Genomic DNA, 25,351 nt, shown 5'->3' with positions numbered 1-25,351 from the left:
TGTGTGCGTGTGTGAGCGCTCACCAGTGTGCAGGACAGTTCATGGGTTTCAGAGCGTAGGTCTGCGAGCCCTCTGATGTCACAGTGAACATGTTCTCGCTGTAGTGCTCCCAGTGGCCCGAGCGCTCCCATAATGCAGTGCTGTACAGAGTTGGGGTCACGACCTCGGTAAAACCTCGGCTTCGATATTCACTCTTAAGGGGGACAGGAAGGAAGGACAGGGTCAGACTGTCACAACAGCAGTAAAGAAGGCTAACGAGAGCAATATCCTGACAGCTGATATGAACATGTACATCCCCAGGACACAATCAACACAGCACCTTTATTACTATGTCCATATATGTATGTGTGCAAACATGGACAATACATTTCTAACCCGATGAAGGAAACATTCAGAGCATTTTCTGATGAGCTAAATCCAACTAATGTCATAGTTGGAGCTTGTATAGTCAAAGTAAGTTCATTGAGTTGTGTGCTGAATAATGTTTCAGTTCATGCAAAGATCATCTTAAGAGTACTGGGGAAGTTCTAACTGTGTAGGGTTTCTTTTTAATTCTGTTACTTTATGAAAATTAAGGCACCTGACACACGCACGTACACACACTATATTCATTTGGAAGCCCTCTCTGCCAATGATAAGCACAAACAAACTTGTTTCTGAATGGCCATTACAGCTCTGTTTGCAGTTCCACGATTTTTAAATGGCTCTAATACAGAATAAAGTCAACAGTCAGATTACTGCAGATTATTTACACATAGTTAGTGACTTTGCACATAGTGTATGTTCACCTTAATGAAATCAGTGAGGGTATTGTAGATGTGGGCTCCTTTAGGCAGGAAAAAGCAACTTCCTGGACTCACGTCATTAAAGAAGAACAGCTCCTGGTCCTATGCAAAAAAAACCATGACATTTAACACCAGAATACACTTCTTCGAGCATTGCTTTTTACTTTTTTTTAGCTCTCTTAGATTTCGTTTTACCGTCCCAATGCGTCTGTGGTCCCTCCTCCTCGCCTCCTCCTGCTCCCTCTCCCACTCCTGCTTGTCATTCTCACCTGGAAAGGCCACACCTAGGAGACGCATCCAACCTGAGGACTCTGTCTGATTGGCCAGGGTCACGGACGTCAGCTGGGATGTTACAGATACGAAGTGAGGAGAGGTTGGGGAGAGAAAGGAGGGAAAAAGTAATGAGCAAAAAAAGAGGTGGCAACAGAGAAAGGGAGAGTGAGGGTCAGCCAGAAGAGGAAGGCAGACAGCACGTCTGATGGATGGCAGTGTGTTTGTAAGGACCGAGAACAGGAAACCGGCCTCTGACAAACACAACATCCTGCTGCTGATATTTCCAGCCTGGCTGCCATGGAATCCCGGTCTGCCCAATGGCAGCCCAGTATGGAAACTGCTCCTGCTCCCTGGATCAATATAGACGAGGGAAATTCCATTTACCCAGCATGTGTCCCACAGGACAGACGGAGCCAAACGGGTCCAAATAAAACATATTCAGCAGTTAGATGAGATTAAGGGACTGTCTATCAATCCACAAGCTGAAATTGTTTCAAATGTACGAGGCAAATTTTGGAGCAGCTGTGGTATACAAATTCAAAGAAAGAGGAGGGGAGAAGAGAACTAAAAACCCACAAAGAGGCAAGTAGATCACAGGACAAACACACACCTGGAGCATTTTGAAGACCTTGAGGAGGCCAATGTGTGGGAGGAGAGGGCCGTTGCAGACCGCTATGCTGTCCCCGCACCTGAGTCACACAGAAAGGATAGTTTAATCTTTTGGTGACAGTTTAGAAGTCCACATCAGGTGTGTGTGTGTGTGTGTGAGTGTGTTAATACATGCCTGTATACTGTGATGGTGGGGCCATTCATCTGCTCCTCAACCAGCTGCAGTCTCAGCTTGTTATTCTATAAGATGTATGCCCAAAAACACAAAGAAAATTCATATGTATCACAGCTATGAAGGGGCCTGACCACAGTAAGTAAACAGTGGGGCAGTAGAAAAGGTCACCAGCACACCATAAACAGAAGGTAATCCTACACAGTGAGTACAATCAATGCTACTCACATGTTATCATAGGCAACATATCTAAACACTCAGTTACACAAGCTGCTACAGGTACAGTGCATTCAGGGGAGGCGGTACACCGGTTTCATTGCCATCAGCAGTGTCACATTCTGCCACAGTGTGGATTTTCCAATGCTACTAACCACTATTTTCCTCACTGTAACACTGACTCTGATAACACAAAGACGTGGAAGGTAACATTATGAGCAACGCATATTTCTCCATTGTTGCCTGGAAGTATAAACACAAGAGTCCTCATCTGCTGCAACGTCAGAGTATTTACTACTGACAGGCAGTCGTGAGAAGCTTGATGTTAAGCATGAATGTTAAGCCTCATTTGAAACCAATGAAATAACCACAGAAATGGCTTGAATGTTTATTCACGTTGCTTTTTGTGTCGTCTCACAAAGCCACACCTGACTTTATCTCCACACTTCATACTGCAGCGCAAGCTCAGCTGGTTTTGTCGGTACACAAATGTCCCCTCTGCTGTGTGCTGCACTGGTATGTAAATGAACTTGACAGACATGCCCTGTGGTACACGGACTGACTTATATAATACACTTGCCAATAAATGCTGTTGAGATGCCTAATCCAACCCTTCTCTAACTCTGAGAATGAATCACACTACATTTACTACTTAATCTACATTATAGTGCTACTCTTCCCATGTATGTGGGCCGATACCTCATTTTCATTCCTATTTGAAGCCAATAAACACATCTGTTTTATTTTAATGATTTTAAGATAAGTTACACATTTAACAGAGAGAAAAGAGGTACAATCACGTTTAGTGAGCATCCCTTTTATTTTTAATACTGTGATATAATACTGTCACCATAAAAGACTTGTGATACAATATCATTCTGTTACTGTTAATCTCACTGTGATTTACAAAGACTTGGTTTGAAGAAATTCACCAGCCCTATATGATGATGTATGATGTAACAAAAGCATTCGCAAGGTGAAAACACAACAACACCAACCAACTATTCAATATGATCTCATGAATTAATTATGATGTTCAGACATTCGATGTATCATTTCAGGAAAAACTGCAGGTGTAATAAATAACAGCAGCATTTTCAGTTTGACCACTTTCAGGAACCTGGTATAGGTCTGTCATACCTGGTTACACCTGTGCTGGTCCTGCTCTGACAGGTCAGGTGTTATTTTAACAGAGACATTGGTATCACTGACCTGGAAAAGCTCTTGGACCTCTTCTCTATTCAGCTCCAGGCTGGACAGTGGAAGTTTGAGGGCTGCAGCCTGTTTACATCTCTCCTCCACATCACTTAAAGACAGGGCACTGTGTGGGGAGGACAGGTTCAGGTAAGACACACAAAAATCTGTGGCAGTAAGACACAGTGTATGAAGAAATAAGCACCAGCGTCAAGATGATTATGGAGAAGGAGATTGTAGAGTGTTTGAGATTAACTTTGAATGATCCCTGGCAGGGAAAATGATCATTACAGCAGCACAGAATAATGAATAGAAAAAAAATGTTAAAAGCACTGCTGATTAGAAGCAGATATATGTAAAATTAACAAAAAGATAAACTATAATGTCAACACGGGTGGTTTAAATGTAAACAAGCCATCTAAGGCAAAACAAAACGAGGTCAGGATGGGCCCTCTTCAAGGTAGAGAAGCCAAGAAAACAATAATATTTTTGAGAGATTATTAATTTGTGTACCTTGAGTCCTTTGACACAGTTAAATGTTTATCTCACCTGTTGTCCAGCAGATGGTCACAGTAAAGCCCGAAATCTGTTGCTCCTTCTCTGCACACCGCGGCACCAAATACCCTCTCCAACACTCCAGCCAGAACACAGGCTCCCGTCCTCCATGCTGCCTGTGAAAGGGAGGGTGGTAGAATAGGCTGAGTGTGGAGATTAAAGGCATGTTTTGAACAGCCCTTTAGAAAAGTATGGTTAATCTACCTGGACTAACTGAGTGGGAAACATCTTAATAACAGCTAGTGAAATTCTCTAAAAACTAAGGAAGTGTTAAGTGCCTCCTTAACTGTCTCCTTTGGTTGAAGAATCATAGACATATCCTTTGAATGTTTTAAACACAATTAAGCCTGGAAATATGCAGTTTCACCTTGATATGTTATGCATTTTATGCCTTGTTTGTAAATTTATGCAATCTCTTTTACTGACTTGTGTTTCCTTCTACCAATATTTCCTTCCTTGACCCGGAAGTTTTTTTAATGAAATCAAGGAAGGGTGAGAGAAGAAAAAATGAGTCTTAGGATATTAAAATCCACCTCAAAGGATATGTGAGACTGAAAACGTGTAACCATGGTAAACTTCAGAGAAACTGAAAGAAAACAAACAAAGGAATAAGTTTAAAAAGAAGTATATAAAAAAAGGTGCGATTACCTGTCGTCCTTCAACTGTATCAAACCCCAGAAGTTGTAGTTCACAGTCTGCCTCTAGGGGCCGTCCAAGCTCCCACGGCTGCCCATTCACTGTGCTGACCAGTGCTCCTTTCACTCTGCAAGAGACAGATGCAATAACTCTGTTATTACTTAAATAAGTACAAACACAAGAATAGAACACATCTCTATAGGCATTAAATATTTACCGAACACTCTGAGCAACAAAGAGAGGTGTGGTGACACCAGCTGTTCCCTTTACAGTCCGACCATCAGCCAGTCGGATACTGAGAGGTGTTTCTGCAGCTTCAACTCTGCTCTTACTGCCTCGTTTTTCCCTGAGGGACTCAAAGACTCGCAGTCGCTCAGCTAAAGCTGGGCACACCTGCAGCCACACAGGAAAGATGTAGATATGGGTTAAAAGGATGAGATGGTGGCAGGTGCAAGACAATTCAACAGCACCACACGTGCACTACAACCATCAAAAATGACGACATCAACAGCTCTCTAAACAAGTTTCAACTAAAACTGAACACCATGACCTTTGTGAAGGCTGGCTTTACTGCTGAGATGTTGTATTAGACCGTGTTAGTTTTAATTAGGGTACCTAACAAACTGGTAACTAAGTGTATACTGATGCATCAATATGAATATTGTGATGAAACAATGTGTTCAAGCTTCAAGTGCTGTCCTTCCCACAGCCTAATGGGTGTGTTCTGGTACAGCGATGCCACATTCCTGAATTAAATTATTGTTATACCTAATTTAAGTAATTAAGTAATACATCAAAGAATAAATGAAATGCCTCGGCATTAGATTTTCTTCTCACTAACTTTACCACCTACGCCTATTTTACATTAAATTGAATATGAAATACTGACAACCATAGCCTAAATTATCAATTTGAAGACAACAGTCAGAAATAATGTGACTGTTTCCATTATTTTTTTTGGGAAATCGCAAAACCAAATGAAAGAGATGGAGCAGAGAGAATTGCAGGGTATGTCTGGGTCCATGTCACTCATACACAACACTGTGCTGTGTGCACATGACATCACAAACACACTCGCCAAGCCTTGTCCTATATGACTGAAGATACTGTTAAAACTACTGAGAACTAAGGTTTAAGTAGTCAGATAGTTTAGCTGTTATACCGCAAAAAAATCAGATTCAGACCTTTGGCAAATAACAAGAACAGCTGCAGCTCTCAGCACTGACACGCCACAAAATTAACTGGTGGCTAACGTTAGCTGTTACTGTACTGCAGTAATAACAACTTCGCGCACCTTGCTGTACTTCCTGTGTGCGCGAAGTGTCGCACGAGCTGCCGGCCGACAGATAACCAGCCGAAATAGCCGTGTCACCGACATCCTAGACACACCGGCCTAAACAAACGCGTTAATTTCCAAAGTCCCTACATTACTTTCAACCTTCTCTGAGAGCAGCCATAACACCGGAAGCACAGTTCAACAGCAGCGAGGACGTCATGACGCTGCTATCAAGCGACGTGCGCGCTCTCGACAGTCCACCCCAGAATGTGCGTACACACAGGAACTGCACACACGGTACATCTACAGTTATAGAGCTAAAAAAAAAAAAATAATATCCCGATGTTAACACCTAAAATCATGCACATTCAGACCAGGTATTTCAGACAGAATTAAAAATATGCTGAAATTTAAACGACACAGTTCATCCTTTGGGAGATGGCGACAGGTGAAGCACAACACAAGCCCATCCATAACCACAGGAGATCATCTTAACTGCGCCTGCACTTCACTGATCCACTGGTGTGCAACACAAAGTACTTTCACAGAGACATCGACCTACAGCATTTCCACAGGAAACAAGGCAGAACAGCAGAGTCGCTGTGCTCCATTATGGAGCTGCGCACTTTGCTGTCATAGCCATCTGCTGTAACTACAGCTGCATTTAAAACCTATTGGTTTAATGCCCGGAGCGTTACTCTTTTTGATAAGTGAGTAAATTGAGAGAATCTAACTTAAAACAATTATATTACCACTACGAAAACGACCTTCACTGTAGCAGCTGCTCAAATTATTGACACACGTTAAAGAATACCCCGAGGAAACTATTGCAACAAAAGCGCAATGTAAGCAGTTTTGAACATCTGAATGCAGTGATCAGTGAATACTTTTGACGAGTAATAACTTTCAGATAAACTGCCGTACCCAAGGTAACGAACAACTCAGTTAATTCTGCCTAAGGACGTGAATACATTATGGGTTTCACCATTTTCAGAAGAATTAGCCTACAGAAGTGGGTTGCTGTAGTTACAGCTGTGCATAATGGGGGCTTGGATGTATTTATTCTTAAGTGCTGAAGTTCCACTGAACTGCCACTTGGGGGAGTTGCAGCACTTTCAGATGGAAGAAAATCGTGCATCTACATAGTGGAGATATCCATCATCAATGTTAAAATACATTAACGCATCTAATTGTATAAATACTTTGCATTTTAGCATCTATAAAGGCTTTTTCGTCTCATCAATCAAGTGGTGTCTTACTGGCCAAATCTAGACCATTTACTGTGGTTGGACCCAATTATTGATAAACCCTGTGTGGATTATAAAATATGGGACCGCCTTCAGTAATTGCTCACTCACGTCACTATGTCCATGGTGAAATGTTGCAGAAAGAACACACTTAGGTAGAACTTTGTGTAGAAACAAGGTAGGTGTTTACATGTTCACTTCCTAACAAGAGATGCCTCATGGTGCTGGTGCAGTATCATCATTAAGGACCTCACAGTTTGACTATATCAACAGCATATAACAATTTTCACTGTTAATTGTAAAATAATGGCACAGAGGCCCTCTCTCTTTGAATGTCCAGCGTAGCTTGAAAGATGTTGGTGCAACATGAATGCATTTAGTTAATTCATGCTTACATCATATTAACTGCATAATAAATGTATGTATAAAAGAAGCACCATTGCTTAGTGTTATTCTGTTAATGTTTTGACTGAGGTTATGGGCTAGTCCACTGGAACTGGGTCATCAAAGACTCTATATAAATGTAGTCAGTGAATGCTGCAAATGCAGCCCATGTAATGGTCAAAACCTGTGTAAAGCTATAGGGCTGATTATCACTAATGTTACAAAGGTTTTAAATTGCAATTCTAAAATGTGACTTTCCTACAACATGGTGCATTGTAGTGTGGAAATGTTAAGCAACAATCCCCCAAAAAACAAAATAAAACCAAAAAAAAAAAAAAGAGCACAGTCTTCTCAAGGAGGTAATAAGAGAAAAGTTGGAGTTGAGGTATTTGCAAGAGAAAAAAAGGACTAGAAAACAGCAAATTACCTCCCTTTTTCAACTAAGACAGAGCACCGACTTCTTACAGTCCAATAGTGCAACAAAAAACAAAGTGCAGGGTGTATTAAATAAGTGAGGAAAATGGATGCAAGGAACTCCATGAAAGCACTAAAAGGTGTTGCTGTCCTTATGATTCTGCATTTGTGTAACAAAAAAAAAAAATCTGAAGATGTTTTCACCCCTCTAAGTATGCATATAGTAACTGTGACAATAATAGAATGTGTGCATGTTCATCACACCAGAAAGGATTGGACACTCAAAGACCAGTGATATAGCATCATTGATGTGAACAGCAGTAAGAGCAAATCATCTTATCAAATGTACAGAGACCATCAGCTTTGTCACAAGTTCAGTCAACTTCAAACTTAATTTGTCAAAATAGAGGTGAAGGGCAGACGGAGGTTATTTACAGGGACAACTAAAATAGCGAACTTGGTTGGCGCTTAGTAAGCGGGAAGATGCCTGTAACAATGAATCTAGCTTTCTCTCTGTGCAACGTGAACACCCCAATGATTTGGGTCGATACTTAGCTGTTTTTGCAGGTAAAAAACATACAGTTTACAGAGGGTGGTAGCAGACATATAACATTCAGTGAAACATCAGAACTCTGATGATGCGCTAACACTGTAGTGACAAATATGCTCTTTGTTGTTACATTTTTCCAATGTAGCTATTCACCAACTTTATGTGGGAACATTTGCAGGTGCTCAGTGTATCTTGATGAACTGTACTTAAAAATGAGCACAGGAGACAACACACACTCCATAATCTAGACAAACACCGGAGGCTTTGAGCAGCAACACCCAACATGCACCTCTCACTGCGTGGGGTAATCTACATTAGTGTGGGACAGAGGGAAGTATTATGTATAGAATTCCTGCACAAGAGGAAAGATTACCGCCCTTGTCCTGACCCCTGTTTTATCCTCAAAAGTTTTTAGAGGTGCAGGGGTGTTTCTGGACAAAGCCACTTGAGCACAAGGTAAGCACAGGTGCTGGAGGGCAAAAGCATAAAACTAGCAAAAAAACAAAACAGAGGAAAAGGCCAAACAACTGGAGTATTTAAATAGTCCATTTTCAAAACAACCCTAATTAGCTCAAATGTTTTTACCCCCGATACCATCTGTGGGTGCTGTTGCAAATGGAAAACTGCCAATTCTATCTAGTGGAAAAAAAGCGCAAAAAACAAAGGCGGTAAATGTTAATGCAATATGAAGATGGCAGCAGCTGTGTAAATACATAAAAACAATTTCTCAGAAAACAAGCAGAAAAATCAGCTGAACAGCGCAAATAAATTACAACAGCGCAATTCATGTGATTAATAGTGACCAAATAAAATGTCTCCCCCCCAGTTGAATTGAAACTCTGGATTTTATTCAAGTCAGTACATGTCAGCCTAGCAAGAGAGTGGTTCAAGCTGAAATACCTCCCCCCACCCGCCATCCACTACTGAGTATCTTCATGACTCAGTCTAACTTGAAGCGCGCACAGGCAGACATTTATGTTGGAAATAAAAACAGAAATATCTTCACCCTCCTCTTCTGCATGGTGGTTTCAAAAGGAGGACAGAAAGGTGCGACAGATACTGCGGAGAAATTCTTCTGGAGCTAAAGCTTATCCAAGGCCTCAATCACAGTAAAGACGGGGTACGTGAGTGACGATCATTGTCCTCATTAACAGAAACAAGAGCTTGAAGAGAAAAAAGCTGCATCATCTCAGTTTTTATATTTACAAGCTTAGAGATATACAGTGGGAGAGATGGAAGTGTGGAAAAGGCTGAGCAAGAGAAGAATGCTATTTACAGTAAGTACTCTGGATATAGGAACAAGTGTTAGCCTCAGCTGCAACACAACTTTAATCTGTTCAAAAGAGAAATACCATTTTAGGACACACAGCACACACACATACACTCCTGGAAGAAGAGATTACTTTGGACACTACTTCAATCACCACTTCAAACATTTTTAAAGGAAGAGTTTGGCATTTTGGGAACTAAAGTTATTGGCTTTCTTGCATGGGACAGCAAACGGTTATCTTAGCTTAGCATAAAGATTGAAAACAGGGGCAGACAGCTAGCCCTGAGACAAAATCAACCTGCCTTCTGTGGCCGGCGCAGTGCCTTCCAGGAATCTTGTTTCTGTGAGGTTGCAGCAAACAGCGGACACTCCATGAAGTAAGTGCGCCCGGCCACAAAACGGTCTGGTACGTATTTATGCACTTCAGTCTTTGTCTGGATGAAATTAACAAGATGTGATTCGTGAACTTGTGTGTTAGTAGGTTTGTTTTTTTTGTTTGTTTTTTTTCAAACCTGGGAACAGATCAAGGGTAGCTGTTTCACCCTGTTTCCTGTCTTTATGCTAAGCTAAGACAAACAGCTGCTGGCTGTAGCTTATTTAATGGACAGACATGAGAGTGGTATTGATCTCATCTGACTCTTTAAGAAAGTCAGGAAACATATTTTCCCAAAATGTCAAACTATTGATTTCAGTTTTTTCCTCTGTGTCCTCTGAGACCCATACCTGTCTCTTTTACTCTCCTGCGCTCTCTCTCTCAGGTAAAGTGACCCAACAATCACACAGGTGGGCATACTCTTAATTAAGTATTGTTTCACTTCGCTTGAACTATCTGTGTTTTCTTTCTAAGGTTATGTCACTCTTGTACCAGACCTAATGAAACTTCTATCTACTGTATTTGGAGAGAGATGGAAAAAAAAGTGATAGACTGAGACTTGTTACACAATACTCTGCATTATGTAAGTGATAACCTCATAGCTGTACTGTACAGTGTAAGATGACTGGCTGGCTACCTAGCTGAAGGATGACGATTTAATCAGCTATTTACATACAACCTAAGGTAGTTTTAATTCAAGCTAATTAACAAAGTGAAGATATCTGGGCTCATACCAGCAGGGCTAACACACACTCTGCACTTCAGTGCAGGGTGTTTGCACTTCCCGTTCAGCATGTCATAGATGACCACTTCAGTAGCGTGGGGGTAAGAAGGGTCTCTTGGCATGGAAGGGACCACCTGTGAATGGAGGACCGGGCCGCTTGCCCCCACGAAACCCCCCAAGGTGGTGATCCTGGTTAAGCTGCTGAGAGGGGGTTCGGCCTCGTAGCAGAGGTCTCTGTGGGATGGGCACTGAGAGGATCGGGGGTCGAGGGCTAGGCAAGTTGAGGAGGGGAACGGGGTTGGAGGTTTGGTTGCGGGGCTGAGCTGGAGGACTAGTTGGGGGCTTGTGGAGAGGAGGGGCAGAGGACTGAGCCGTGTCAACTGCAGGGGAACTAGGAGTGGAGGGGGAGGTTGTGGAGGATGTGGGAGAGGGAGATGGAAGAGGTAGACTCAGAGGCTCCTTCACTCTGCCCAGTAAGGGTAGAGGAACACCAGGGGTACCTGGGCGGTGGAGAGGGGTTGCATGGCGTGGAACAAAAGGCTCTTTAACTGTGCCAGGGCGGGGCAGCTTAGGGGGCTCGCCTAGCAACGATGACATGAGGGGTGGAGGGCCTACTTTGCTTCCTCTGGGCCCCATCCCGCCTCGATCAGTACCTTCAGGTCTGACTGGGGGAGGGAAAGAAAGGGGCCGGTCAATGGGGACCAACACTCCCCCCACCATTACTGCAGAGGGCACAGTGGGGTGGGTGGGTGGAGGGGAAGGACGCTGCGGTACAGGAGGTGGAGGGGGTCGGGGAATCGGTGGAGGTCCGCCAAATAAAGGGGATGTAGGAGGAGGATGCTGGTGAAGGAGTGATGGAGGAGGAGTCTGCATGTTCTCAGTGTGGTAGGGCATTTGGAACTGAGTTTGTGGGGGATGTGAGAGAGGATGGGGCGGAAGAGGGTGGAGATGTGGGAGGAGGAGATGTGGGGGAGGAAGAGGCATAGAAGGGGTCATGTCCTCGTTGCCTCCCTGGCCAATGTTAAGAGGAGGGGGGACATCATGGGGTGAGGGAGGCTGAGCTTCCATGTATTCCTCCTCTTCGTACCACATCGCTCCCCCTGGCCGACCACCAGCCCCTCCCCCTCGCCGAGAGCCTCGACCAATCACACGGATGCTCTCTACCGTCTTGATGCGTTCTCCAGCGAGTGGGCGATTAGAGTAGCCTAGAGTTTGAATGGGTGCCCCTTCAGTGCAGGGCGAAACTAGTGTCTCTATACGATGGTACTGGCCCTCCTTCCCACCTGCAGCTGAAGACTCTTGACTTTTGCATTTGTCTTCTCTTTTCCCACTCAGACTTCCATCATCTGAGCCACTGCTCGCCTTACGGGTGCCTGCAGACAGTCTTCTTTCTCCAATCCCTCGGCTGTTTCCCATCATCCTTAACTGTCCGTGTTGTCCATCTTTCTTACCCTTCATGTCATTACTTGGGGAGGAGGGGACGTGTTTCCTCACATTCATTTCATCGTCCTTTAATTTTGTGCCGCTCTTTTTCCCGGCTCCATACCGGGAGGAGGAGGAAGAGCTCAGAAAGTCTCCGTTGCTGCTGCTTCCCGATGGGGTGATCACAGCATCCCAGGGTTCGCTGCGGTAAGCTGTGGGTGACAGGTTATGACCTCCAGATGACCCTAGAGATTCCGGCACACTCCCAGGTGTGTCCATGATCTCGTCCTGGGTGGGGGTGCCAGCAGCCTCATCTCTCACTGGGGTCCCATCCACCCCATCGGGACTGACATCACCTAGAGCGAGACTAAAACCTGGATTCCCCTGCAAGAAACTGTTGATTTTTGATTCTAGGCTGGGGGGAGAAACAGGAAGGGCTGAGGGACGAGGAGGGGGTGGAGGAGGAGGGGACAGTTGTCTCTCTTTCTCCCAGTCTCTGGTTCTCGCAGGTGTGTCTCGTTTGAGGCTGTTGCCCACAGTGGGTTTTGTTTTTGGGGTGGTTGGGGTGAGCGGGGTTTTAACTGCTGATGATTCGGGGGAAGTTCGGGTGGGAGGAGCAGAAGAGGTGTTGGTCACACTTTGCAAGAGAGAAGACAAACCTGCATCAAGACAGAAAATGATTAGTAAAATTTAGTGATATTTTCCATTAAATATTAAAACAAACTGCACTGCATGTGTTTCTTACCTTGTGTGTTTGTTTTAGACAGAGCATTGAGGATGCCTTCAGGTGTGATGTCAACACGTGACAGGATGCTGGCCAGGGCAGGGCTTGAGGGGGTCACTTTGGAGGCTGCTGATTGGCCAGAGGGAGTGGTGGGTGTTCCTGGAGACGGCCGGGCAGGGCTAGCTGCTGAGAAGAGTTCAAGGACAAAGAGGAATTGGTTTAAAAACAATCTAAAACGCAAAACCTACATTTTCCTTCCTTAAGTCTTTGTTGTCCAGGTCCAACGAACTTTCAGCTTCAAACATTTGAAGTACATTAATTTAAAAATTAATTTATGGTACAAAATGCATTAATTTATTTTCATTTACTTTACTTTCATTTTGCTATATTTAGCATTTTACCATGACCATACTGAGGTCTAGGACTGATACCTTGACTTCAGTACCAATTCCTGATGGATACTTTTTTCAATACCAATCCACTGAGAGAAATTAGAGCAAAAATTACAAATTTCAGTATAATTCACTCACTGTAAAGAAGAAAGTTGGGAGGACTGGGAGCAGTCCAACCACTTCACTTAACAGACTGGACTAAACTGAATTGGACTAAAATGAAGAAACTGATGGAATATCTGCACAGTATTGGACTATATAAAAAATGTAAATAACTGTCAAAAGCAACAATAATAATAAACAGTAGAGGGCAGCAATACGTGATTGTAGGGTGTAGTCTGCCTAATTCAACGTTTTATTTGAGGTACTGTGAAGTATTGGCAAAGTAAGACCTCTTAATTTCTCTGTGCAGAAGCCCTGTTCTGACAATCATCCACTGTGTCAGGTCCAGGCGTTTCTCTCCTATTACCTGTCGGGTCTGTAAGCATCCCTCCAGTGGCAAGGGGTGGATGCACTGGTGGAGGTAATGAATGGACTCACTGACCAGGAGATATAAGTTAACTTCACAGGCTAACTAACAAGCAGCAAAAAGGTTTACTAAGTTATCTGTGCAGGTAAGCAACTGGCGGTTAAAAGAAAAATAATGGAGTCCCATCTCTGGGCGCAGTGGTATATCTCTACAACATGTAATGAAAGCCAGCCAATCACCAGCATTTTTAGACCTTGGTACAAGCATGCTGTATGCTCTTTAGTTCAATGATGCTTATGACATTTAATCATTAGGTATCAAATTTTGGTACCAAATGACAAGGCATTTTTAATACCCAATAGTATTGAAGCAATTTGGCCTGTGCAATATAAGTATTGAAGTTCGGTACCCAGCCCCATCAAGGTCTGTTCAATGAACAATGACTCAAAATTATATGGTGCAGAGATGCTATACAGTAATTACCTTACTGCTGAATTAGCTATTTCAAGCTAAAGGAGGGTCAAATAAATTAAAGATTCTGTATCTCTGAAGAGAAGTTCTACCAATAGTCAGTTACTATTTCATATATTATGGCCACAATTACAAACCCTTTGATAAAACAGTATGACAAAGCTGGTTTCAGGTTCTGACAGGTAACACACCTGTAGTTCCTTGTGGCTCAATCAAAGTGAATATATCATCAGTGATAATTAAAGTTTCTATCAGAACATTTGTACATAATATCTTATCTCACAATGACCTCTACTATCCTCAACTTGTGTGAAGATTTTTAGCTGCAGATTCTCATCACTATCACACTCATCTTCCCCAACCCCTGAACACACCTGTACTCTTCATTGCAGATGTGAGTGAGCTGAGAATGGAACTGATCTTTCCCAGGTCCACCTTCTCCAGATTGACTCCCAGAGGGGTTGTTGGAGCACTTTGAGCAGTTGCAGAGGTGGAGGTCACTGGGGTGGCCGTGGCAGCGGAAGAATTGGTCTTTGAAGCTTTTGTAGGTGTGGTGGGAGGCTTTGATGCTGCATCTGACTTTGTGGCCTTGGCAACAGCAGCAGACGCCTTGTCTTTCTTGTCATCTGATAGTAAAATTGATTATTCAAAGATAATTCAAAGAGCGGACACATTCTCAAATCTGAATTACAACAGTACAACTGGGCAGCCTAATATGGATCTGTATGGAAAATACAATTCTCACCCCACTACAACACTCTGTAGCACTTACCCCCTGCTGTGGTAGCATCAACCTCTTCATCAGACATATCCATGTCCTCCATGTCTCTGTTGTCACTTGGTATTTCTCCTTCATCCATGGCCTTACCATCCAGCTCTGGATCCACCTGGGCTCTGCCTGTCCCAAGCCCCAGGAAGGGTGAGTCAGAGCCAGTGGGAGAGGGGGCATCTTCAGAGGGTGAAGGTATGGGAGAGTCCTCAGGTCCAGGTAGAGTCGACTTGAGGGAATCCAATTTCCTTTTAAGACTGGCCACACGGTTGGCAAAGGCATTGTACGCCTAACAGAGGAGGAAGGAAGGAGGAGGAGAGAGAATTAAACAGGAGATATGAGGAAGATAAAAAGGATATTCAAGCTAACTCATATCTATTGTGACATTTATATTTTCTTCTAGGATAAACATAGGAATGACATCAGTAGATTTATAGCAAATGTATTGCCCACCATTTTGTTAATTTTGTAATAAAGAGATAAATAGTACCATTTAACATTAATTAACAAGTCACAAATCATTGTCTGCTAAACCATTTCCCCTACCACAAAAACAAACAAAATCCTCATCTCTTTAGATTTGTAACAGCACCATCTAAGCAGGGAAAGTGATGATGTCATTTGACCTAACACTCACATTGGCCACAATCTTAACCTCCTTGTACTGCATCTCATAGAAAATGTCTGCATTTCCCAAAGCTTCCAGCAGAGGAGGCCCCGTTTTCAACTCTTTGTCCAGGAAGCCGACAAACTCCTGCAGCTTCAGACTGCCGTCCTCAAAGTCTTTAGCAAACTTGTTCCCTCCTGCCTTATCTGCAACAGGACACAATTATCAAACAAGCAAAAAGTGAAATGCAGGGTTTATACATGTTTCTTGTGGTTCAACAGAAGATACTGTGAATGTTAAAATGAAATACAGATCACATTTCACAGTTAACACATCCAGTCTACCTGTGAAATGCTCAGGAACACTTCCTGCATGGGGTCATGTGTGAATGGGTCAGGGATCAATATTTAGGAAAATCTGTGTTGCCAATTTCCCACCTGAAGACCTGGTAACATTTCAGGGACAATTCAGGTACAACTGTGTTGTAAACGAATGCAGTAACATTGTTCATCTCAGAAATGCTGCATTACACTCATGTGCCGGACTGTCCCTTGCTCCATCTATTTGGGCACGACGTGTGAAAAGACAAAGATGGAAATGTTACTGAATGTAGCTGCATGTGTGAATAGTGAAAATCACTAGTGGTGCCTGAAAGTTTATACTAGTAATTTATCAGGAACTATGTGCGAAAGAGGCTTAGCAATCTGCTATCACAGGTCTGGCATTTAGGTCAATAACTTATGTTTCATAAGAAGACCAGTGGAAAAAACTTTTAAGACTTCTGAAAATGAATTTTGAACATCAGGTGTTCAAGTGTACAGAGAAGAAAAGTTTCTTGTGTCATCTAGAAATAATTCTGTTCTATGGCTCAACGTCCCCTCTGTTTTTAAATCTAAAGCAAAACACCAAAAGCAACAGTTGACAGGTCAATGCCAGTGCCATCAGAAAATGAAAAAGCCAGCCAAATTGTCTGGTTCCACAAACAATATCCCTTTTTCTCATGATGAGCCACAGATCTTACTGTGAACAGTTTTCATTGGAACTATTTTCTCTTGTGTTAATATTAGCAGCCCTGTTTCACCTCCTCCAAGTTTCAGGTATATTTGCGGCGCGAGACACAAGAAAGCACAGGACAATAAGTGTGTGAAGATGTAGAAATAAGCTCAGTGACATCTGACCTTTAAGTCTCTTAAGAGCCTCCGTGCTACAGACATCCACCCTGAGAGCTGCCAGCTGCTTCTCCCTGAACTCCTCTTCTGCAACTGCTCGCTTATATCTCGATAACTGTTCAATGAGGGAGTGGGGCTGGAAAAGAAACAGAGCGCAAATTAACAGAGATGACAAGAGCTGCAGCACTTCTATTTCAGACACATTCCAAAACAACATGCAAGACAAAGTAATGCAAGACAAAACTGATAAACAAGACTTACTGTGAACTCTGCCACAATCTTGGACTTGAGGGCAGCTTTGGGGTTGGCTGGGGCTGGAGAATAAAAGTAAAACATGAAAAACTTGACATATAATCAGAATTGAAACTGTAGGTAATGTGAAAAGAACCAAACTGACCATTTGCAGATGGCGTCTCCTTTTCTTTCTCCTTTTCTTTTGCCTTTTCCTTTTCCTTCTCCTTCTCCTTCTCCTTGTGCTTCTCTCGCTCCTTTTCCTTTTTGTTCAAGCTGGCTTTGAACTGAGCAATGACCTCCTCAGGATACACACTCCTCTCCTCCCAAATCAAAAAAATCCTTTCCACTGACTTGCGGACCTTCCCATCTCTGACAATAATTCAAAATGACAACATGGTACAACTCAGTGCTAGCACAAAGCATAGACAGGCAAAGCATTTCTTACTTGTACATTTTCCAGTAACAGCCATGCAGATTAAAAAAACCCCAACATATTTATGTTGGTCCAATACTAGAGCTGAATAAAACCTCAGTGTACTCACTTGATGAGCTGTGCGGCATTAGGAAGGACTTCTGCAAAGGCTGAACGAAAGACAATTGCGTTCTTTCTTTTGCAGTTCTGTATCACATCATTGGCAAGGTAGAAGAGATTCAAGCGGTGATTGTTGTCAGCTTAAAAAAAAACAAAGCAAACAAAGAAGAAAGGATAAGATTAAGAGTACAAATTCCTCTTACAGGTTATACAAATTCATAAAATGGTTTGAGATTCAGGCACTCATTAAAACCATCTAACCTGTATTTGCATTGCGTGGCTGATACAGATATTTGACCATAAAACATTGCAATAATACTTCCAACTTTAATGCACGTTTTTATCCATAAGGAGACTGTTCTATAGCCGAACAACAACTAATAAATTGACTGGGTCGATATAATCACTGATTTTATCACAGACACATTATTGTATTAGCGTATATGTTGGATGATAAGTCACAAGAATCTGCAATACATGTGAACTGCAATCCAGGTTTGTTGGAGGAATTTATTTGAACAGCTTCAACATCAACTGTAAAATGTTTTACGCAGTGCATATCTTGGTCACAGTCTTTTTTTTTTTTTAATCTTTGTTGTCATTATCAAACATTTTGTGTTTCTGTAAAAATACAAATATTTATCATTATCTCATCATACACATTGATAGAAATCCATCTGTCACATAAGTCAGTATCCAGTGATATCATATCAGCCCTTCAGCGTCAGCTGGGTTTCATCCAAAAGCCTTTAAAGCATTCTGATCTATTGAGTTATTGTTAGTGAACAGAAACAGCTGTGATTGAACAGAAGGCTGAAGACTGTGTCTGCTTTTGCTGATATGATTAGTTCATTCATAGATCCAGAAATATTTTTCCATAGTGACCTAACTTTAGCATGAGACATGCAGCTCCAAAAGGAATACAGTAATGATAAGGACACAATGATGTCTTCTACTCCTCTAAAATAGATTCATTTTCAGTCACTGACTTAACCAGCAGAATTCAATAACAGCCCGTAAACAGGATTTTTGTTCTCTGACTTTCAGGAACAAAACAGATTATAGTATGTATCTTATAAAAGGTTTAAATCTCATGTGTCATCTTTCTCAAAGTCAGTTTACATTTTAGCAGAGGTTCGCATCTGAGTTAGTCTTAAAGATATAAGATTAATACCTTAGTTCCATCAACAAAACATTGCTACAGTCTATGCAAAGGAACTGTACATATGTCAACTTATCTAATAGTCAGCTCCACAAGATGGACAAAAGATAAGGCAAAAAGCAACAAGGGAAGCAGACAAAAAGGAAAAAACAAGCTCCATGCAGAAAAAAAAACTAGAGCGCTAAAATTCTCAAAGGAAGTTAATATGAACAAAGATCAAATATATCTCATCAGCATACACTGACAATATGCAAATATGCTCTTCACTGTTTACAACACACTGAGAGATCCTTGCTAAAACGTTTTTTGAAAATATTTTTTCATAGTTTTTTTTACTTTTAAATAGCAGCATTAAAACAAATACTTAAAAAAACATGAGGAGTTCTTTAAACCTATAATAAGGTGCAATAATCAGGAGTATCTAGGCTGGCATTGAATAATTTTTTACCTAACAGATTCACAACAATGCATCAAATAATGAGGGTGACATGAGTCACAGCACCTGAGCTTCTAGATAGCCTTGAACAACAACAGATGACAATTCCCTCCTCAAAGCTAACATCCACTCATGCACATACAAAGTCAAACACACTGCATTAATCACTTAAAATTATTAAATACAGATAGTTAAGACACCCAAACTAATTTCAAATTAGAATATCTGGCCTGAAGTGTTACATCTAATTTGCACCATCCCAATGCTGAAACAGAGTTTGCAGTATTTGTAACTTGAAACAGCCAATTAATCTAAAAACTATCCACAGACGGCGCAGCACCAACTTCAGTTAGGTCTTAACATTTACATGTGTGTGAAACGATATGAAAGACAAGCTAAAATATTATTAATGGCAAAAGAGTCAAGCCAAAACTGGTCCTTAAAACAAAGTCACCAACATTTGTGTTCAACGTTCAATAATGTACTGCTTTTTTCATATCTTCCCGCTGAAATGATAGAATGGTAATTTTTGCATTTTATTTTTAATGAAAAAAAAAATTATGTCAGTTTTTGCTGGGGTCTGTACCAAACAAGCAGGTTCCTTTATATCTGGAGAGCATTATTTGTAGCCCATTTAGAATGGCATGACAAATTTTACCTTTATCAAAAAAATGCAGCTCCTGTGATTTGGATATTGCACTTGGTATTATTGCGATTTTGATCATATTTCGATTAACTGTTCAGCTCGAGTCATACATGTTTCTGTTCACTGTATCCTAAAACACTGACTCACACACAGAACACATTAACTATACTGTGCCTTTCCATCCTGCATTTTTATCATCCTCACTAAATCTTCACAACAGTTACATTTCTCAACTTACACTGAAAAACGTTCATAACACAATTTATGCTACAAATATCCCAGAAACAGCATGTTGGCAGTGGTGAGTTCTGACATTCTCCCATACTCGAATAATGTTTTAATCACAGAAGAGCTTTTCTGTCTCTTTCCCATCTTAATTAAAAGATGACATGACAAAAGGACCCCCCCCCTTTTTTTTTTTTTGGTTGACCCAGATCCAACCTGTCAGACAATAGCCACCAATAAATGGTGATCAGTAGATTGCCTCTTGGATAGTTGGCACTGCTCTCCTTTTGAAAACAATGGCTCAGCCAGCACACAGCAGTTCACTGTGTGCTGTCAGCATAAGCTTTTAGCATGCATTGCCCTGTGGTCAGTGATGCAGGGGGATTAAAAAAATGCCTACATGATGACTTGTCTGAGATGGCGGTGATTTGATAAAAAAAACTCCCCATTAAATAATTCAAACCTCCAAATTTTAGGGCCGAGACCTATACTGGCAGGTCTGCAGCACAAAGTTAGTCAAAGTTAAACAAAATCCTATGACAAATTCTGACAAAATAAATTTTCTGATGTTGTTTAAGCAGCCATTCTGTACTAGAAACTCTACATTTCTTTGGCTCTCAATGTATTACTTCCATGTTGGGGCAGTGGTGGTCTTAAGGTTAGAAAAGCCAGCTGGTGACTGGAAGGTCACCAGTTCAACCCCTTGGATCAGCACTTAACTTGGCAATATATACTTTTTACATTTTTTTTCTTTTTTGTAGTGCTTTGTATAAAATGTACATATACAGTACAGGCCAAAAGTTTGGACACACCTTCTCATTCAATGCGTTTTCTTTATATTCATGACTATTTACATTGAATGAACACATTCATGTACAGTTATGTACTTAACAAAAAAAGGTGAAATAACTGAAAACGTGTTTTATATTCTAGTTTCTTCAAAATAGCCACCCTTTGCTCTGATTACTGCTTTGTACACTCTTGGCATTCTCGTATCGTATTCATATCAATGTCAGCTTGGCTAACATCCTCATCTCACCTACATCCTCAGTGGTGTCCAGAGGGCAGACGGGGACAGAGCCAGCTCTCCTGACCAGTTTATTGAGTCTCTTTCTGTCCCTCTAAGAGCTTCTGTAGCCCCAGCAGACCACTGCATAAAAGACTGCAGATGCAACCACAGAGTCATAGAAAGTCCTCAGTAATGCCCTACATACTCCAAAGGACCTCAGTCTTCTCAGGAGATGAAGACGACTTTGGCCCTTCCTGTACAGGGCATCAGTGTTAGTGGACCAGTCCAGTTTATTGTTTAGGTGAACACCCAGGTATTTGTACTCCTCCACGATCTCAATGTTAAAACCCTGGATGCACACCGGTGTAGTCTGTGATGCTTTCCTACAGAAGTCATTCACCATCGCCTTGGTCTTGCCGGCACTGATGTGCAGGTGGTTTAGTCCACACCAGTCGACAAAGGTAGTGATGACTTCCCTGTATTCCAAATCGTTCCCCTGCGATACACATCCAACAATGGCTGTATCATCTGAGAACTTCACTGGCTATTTGACCTTGAAGACCTGATTCGTGCAGTCTCCTCTTAACAGTTGTTCTAGAGATGGGTCTGCTGCTAGAACTCTGTGTGGCATTCATCTGGTCTCTGATCTGAGCTGCTGTTAACTTGCGATTTCTGAGGCTGGTGACTCAGATGAACTTATCCTCAGAAGCAGAGGTGACTCTTGGTCTTCCTTTCCTGGGTCGGTCCTCATGTCTGCCAGTTTCGTTGTAGCGCCTAATGGGTTTTTGTGACTCCACTTGGGGACGCATTTTAAGTTTTTGCAATTTTCTGGACTGACTGCCATTCATTTCTTAAAGTAATGATGGCCACTCGCTTTCTTTAGTTAGCTGATTGGTTCTTCCCATAATATGAATTTTAACAGTTGTCCAAGAGGGCTGTCAGCTGTGTATTAACCTGACTTCTGCACAACACTACTGATGGTCCCAACCCCATTGATAGAGCAAGAAATTCCACTAATTAACCCTGATAAGGCACACCTGTGAAGTAAAAAACCATTTCAGGTGACTACCTCTTGAAGCTCATTGAGAGAATGCCATGAGTGTGCAAAGCAGTAATCAGAGCAAATGGTGGCTATTTTGAAGAAACTAGAATATAAAACATGTTTTCAGTTATTTCACCTTTTTTTGTTAGGTACATAACTCCACATGTGTTCATTCATAGTTTTGATGCCTTCAGTGAGAATCTACAATGTAAATAGTCATGAAAATAGAGAAAACGCATTGAATGAGAAGGTGTGTCCAAACTTTTGGCCTGTACTGAATATAGTCAGCTTTTATTTTGTATTTCTCTATTTCTTTTTCCAACTGCTATTACATGCTCCCTGTAATGCCCAAATTTCCCCAGCTGGGGATTAATAAAGTCTTACCTTATCTTATCTTATCTTAACTCCTCCTTCGTTACCTGAACCCCAGCTGCTCAGTGGCCAGCAGATGAGACTGGGCAGCCATGTGTGAATGTGTATAACTATGCAAATGTAAATAGCGTTTTAATAAAAATTTTAAATCAAATTAAAGAAATAAAATAACTGTGTCAACAACAATACCTTTAACCATTTAACTTTCATGTGAATTTAGTATAAAATATTATGATCATAATGTTTTACATATACACACACACTGGCTCCCATAAATATAAAACATCTAAATTAGTCAAATCCTGTATCATATAAAACTTCAACAACAAATATTTGATTTGGCATTTAATCACTTCTGGATATTCACATCATGATAATAAGCCATTACTGCTCACACAAGTTAAACTACGCACCAACTGAAAGTTCTTTACAAAAACACACAGAAAACTAAGCTTTTCAAAACCTGCCACAGCGATGAGAAAAAACGAAAGATCATTTTTACAGCCAACCTTAAGAAACAAAATCATTCTCCACAGGACAGAAAAAAAACTTAATTCATAGAGGGATTACAAAGTCCCAACCAACAGACAAAATTTTCCAACATTAGGTTTTAGATTTCTAGCAATTTATCACACTATCAAAAACAATGTAAAAGATCAAGTGGTGCATTATGCCTTCATCAAGCACCAGCAACAGCCACAAAATATATTCCTGCCCTCACCAACATCGACAAGCAAAAAATAAGTGGCATATTCTGTGGCCTTCTTTTTCTGCCCACACAGCTGAGAAGATGACAAAATCTGTAAATCCACTGAAACATTCATCGCTCCTGGTGTTAGAAACCAGTCCGCTTATAACACAATAACTGCTCGATAAAAGATTGTGATTCTTGTTTTCTATTGCTGTCAGAGGCCATGCAAATTTCTGTAAACTTGTTAGACGACAGCGAGAGTCAAAACTTTAGTTGTAAGTAATAAGATGATAACAACATACACTGAGAAAAGCAAAATCAGAAATATTATTCATCGTTAAAAAGTCAGAGACTTGGGGGATGAAGACCAAAGGAACAGACAAATGACCTATGATTCGCAAAAAAAACCCCAAGTGAAAACATAACCTAAAAACTGATATGATATGTCAAAGAGTACACGCTAAAGAAGTGAGAGCAGTGGATTCACCACAACTTTTTCAGGGATCCCATATTTGACAACAACTATGGGCACTTTCACATTAATGTAGTTATTTGCTGCACACACGTTAATTAAGGAAAGTAATTTTGGGATTACATTTCATCCCAAGAGTAAAATTGGACCTCATTATGAGCATTACAGTATTTGCAATGCTGCATGCAGGATTTACAATAACCTATAGGGGTTACAATACCTCACAAGCCAGAGCAAGATGCAGGACATTTGTAGTCACTGCTGTAAAATAGGGTTGTGACTGCTATGCTGTAATGTCTATTTATTCAGCAGTAATAATAATAGTAGACTGGTAAAATGCTGCCAACAGGCCTGCCTATTAATAACATGGGGACAAACTGTTAAATCCATCATAAATCAGATTATGGGCACCTGAACAAACTGGTGTGTGAATGCACAACCACCCTGAAGTAGATATGAGGCCAACACTTGTCAGACTTCAGTGACACTTGTTTGCAAGGGCTACTTGTGATGCTTCACTGACGGGAAACAAACATGTATCGAAACTGCAACCAGGTCAGCTTTAATTACTTAAATATACAAAACTGCTTGGCCAACATAAGCTATAATAGTCAATAATTACATTTAATACACAGTTGTTCGTTTTTAATGTGAAGAAACCAAAGTGAGGCATAAGCAATTTGATAGGCAAAGTCTGAGGTTTCTGTAAAGTGCATCAAGAATTTACAATGATGCTCATATGTGGCGCGTTTTAACTCGGTCTGACCCTAATGGCATTCGTCTACAAGATCCACAGAAAAAGAGACGCAGAACATATAAATTCGTGTTCCCTTGATCTTGCTGAACTACCTACATAACAAAATTATCAGCCACTGCATCACCAAAACAATCATGCATGTTAAACGACCCGCCGTCAGCCAAAACTGAACTTGCTCACAGATCAAACTACAAAGCGCCGACTTAAGCGGATATGTAGCTAAATCTAACTAATTACGTTGTAACCACCTTTATCTCATGAGTGTATTCTTAGAGATAAGCAGTAGAGTGCATGGCAACTCGTGAAAAAGCAGACTCGGTCAAGGCAGACCATGAACCCCTGGAGGCCCAACAGTAAACAGTGCTAGCAGTGGGACCATCACGAGCAGCGAATCGTTAGCGTTAGCTTAACCAGTATTTGCAGCTAATTTCAAGTACTGATAACAGTCGATTACCAATTTAAAATTCACTTTAGAAATTGATGACCGTTGTTTTGTGATGCACTGCATTGCAACGCACTTCATGCAACGCTTCCATGAGAAGCTACAGCTGTTTTTGCGAGCTTAATCATGGCCAACGCAGAAATGCATTTGAATTAGCTAAAGTAAGCTAGCTAGCGGGTTAGGCTCGGTGGGAAGCTACTCACATTTCTTGAGCCACTTCATCCAGTAGCGAATGATGAGGCCGTGGTGCTTTTTGTTTTCAATGCACCAGGTTGAAAGTCCCTGTATTGACTCCATAGTGTTGGATACTCCTTGAAACCGCCGGTCTAAAGACGCTTCAAGAGCAGCGTTGGAGCTGCGAGCTCCGTGGCCGCTTGCAGCCCCAGAACCGGCCGCCATCTTTCCTGTTCTCTTTGCTGGTCGCTCGCCGCTGGTGTGCATGAAGGAGCTAACTTAATGAGGGCGACTGGAAACACGCCCCCGTGTTTTCCTTAATTATAACGACACAACTACATTTACAAATGCAAGTAACAGTACACAACACATAAAACGACACAGCTAAGAAACTAGTTGATATATTGTGTAGATATCAGCGGAGTCATTGCAACTGACGGGAAAAAAGAGCACGAG

General features: G+C 41.5%; 1 protein-coding gene across 4 annotated transcripts in view; it reads right to left on the bottom strand.

Annotated features, from left to right (window-relative positions):
* The window catches only part of tars2 (threonyl-tRNA synthetase 2, mitochondrial), a 30,190-nt gene extending 5,070 nt beyond the window's left edge, over positions 1–25,120 (bottom strand). Inside the window, exons 1-11 of one of the 4 annotated variants that reach the window (XM_041941553.1) lie at positions 24,925–25,120; positions 17,478–17,607; positions 17,099–17,304; positions 16,963–17,015; positions 16,711–16,837; positions 15,563–15,738; positions 14,929–15,214; positions 14,531–14,782; positions 12,846–13,010; positions 10,689–12,759; positions 4,705–4,833 (exon numbers count right to left, since the gene is read on the bottom strand). In XM_041941553.1, the coding sequence (XP_041797487.1) occupies positions 10,766–12,759; positions 12,846–13,010; positions 14,531–14,782; positions 14,929–15,214; positions 15,563–15,738; positions 16,711–16,837; positions 16,963–17,015; positions 17,099–17,304; positions 17,478–17,607; positions 24,925–25,120 (3,585 nt within the window). In that variant the 3' untranslated portion in view covers positions 4,705–4,833; positions 10,689–10,765. Of the gene's footprint in view, positions 1–23; positions 194–788; positions 888–980; positions 1,128–1,668; positions 1,748–1,842; positions 1,908–3,267; positions 3,377–3,798; positions 3,921–4,452; positions 4,568–4,657; positions 4,834–5,734; positions 5,971–8,032; positions 12,760–12,845; positions 13,011–14,530; positions 14,783–14,928; positions 15,215–15,562; positions 15,739–16,710; positions 16,838–16,962; positions 17,016–17,098; positions 17,305–17,477; positions 17,608–24,924 lie in introns of those variants that run through there. The other 3 variants (XM_041941556.1, XM_041941555.1, XM_041941554.1) reach the window with 3 other exon arrangements.
* Positions 25,121–25,351: the final 231 nt, after the last annotated feature.

This window comes from Chelmon rostratus, chromosome 8 (assembly GCF_017976325.1).
Source record: "Chelmon rostratus isolate fCheRos1 chromosome 8, fCheRos1.pri, whole genome shotgun sequence".
In the NCBI taxonomy this organism is placed as follows: domain Eukaryota; kingdom Metazoa; phylum Chordata; class Actinopteri; order Chaetodontiformes; family Chaetodontidae; genus Chelmon; species Chelmon rostratus.
Note: the sequence above shows the minus strand (reverse complement) of the source record. Positions and strands in the feature narration are given on the sequence as shown.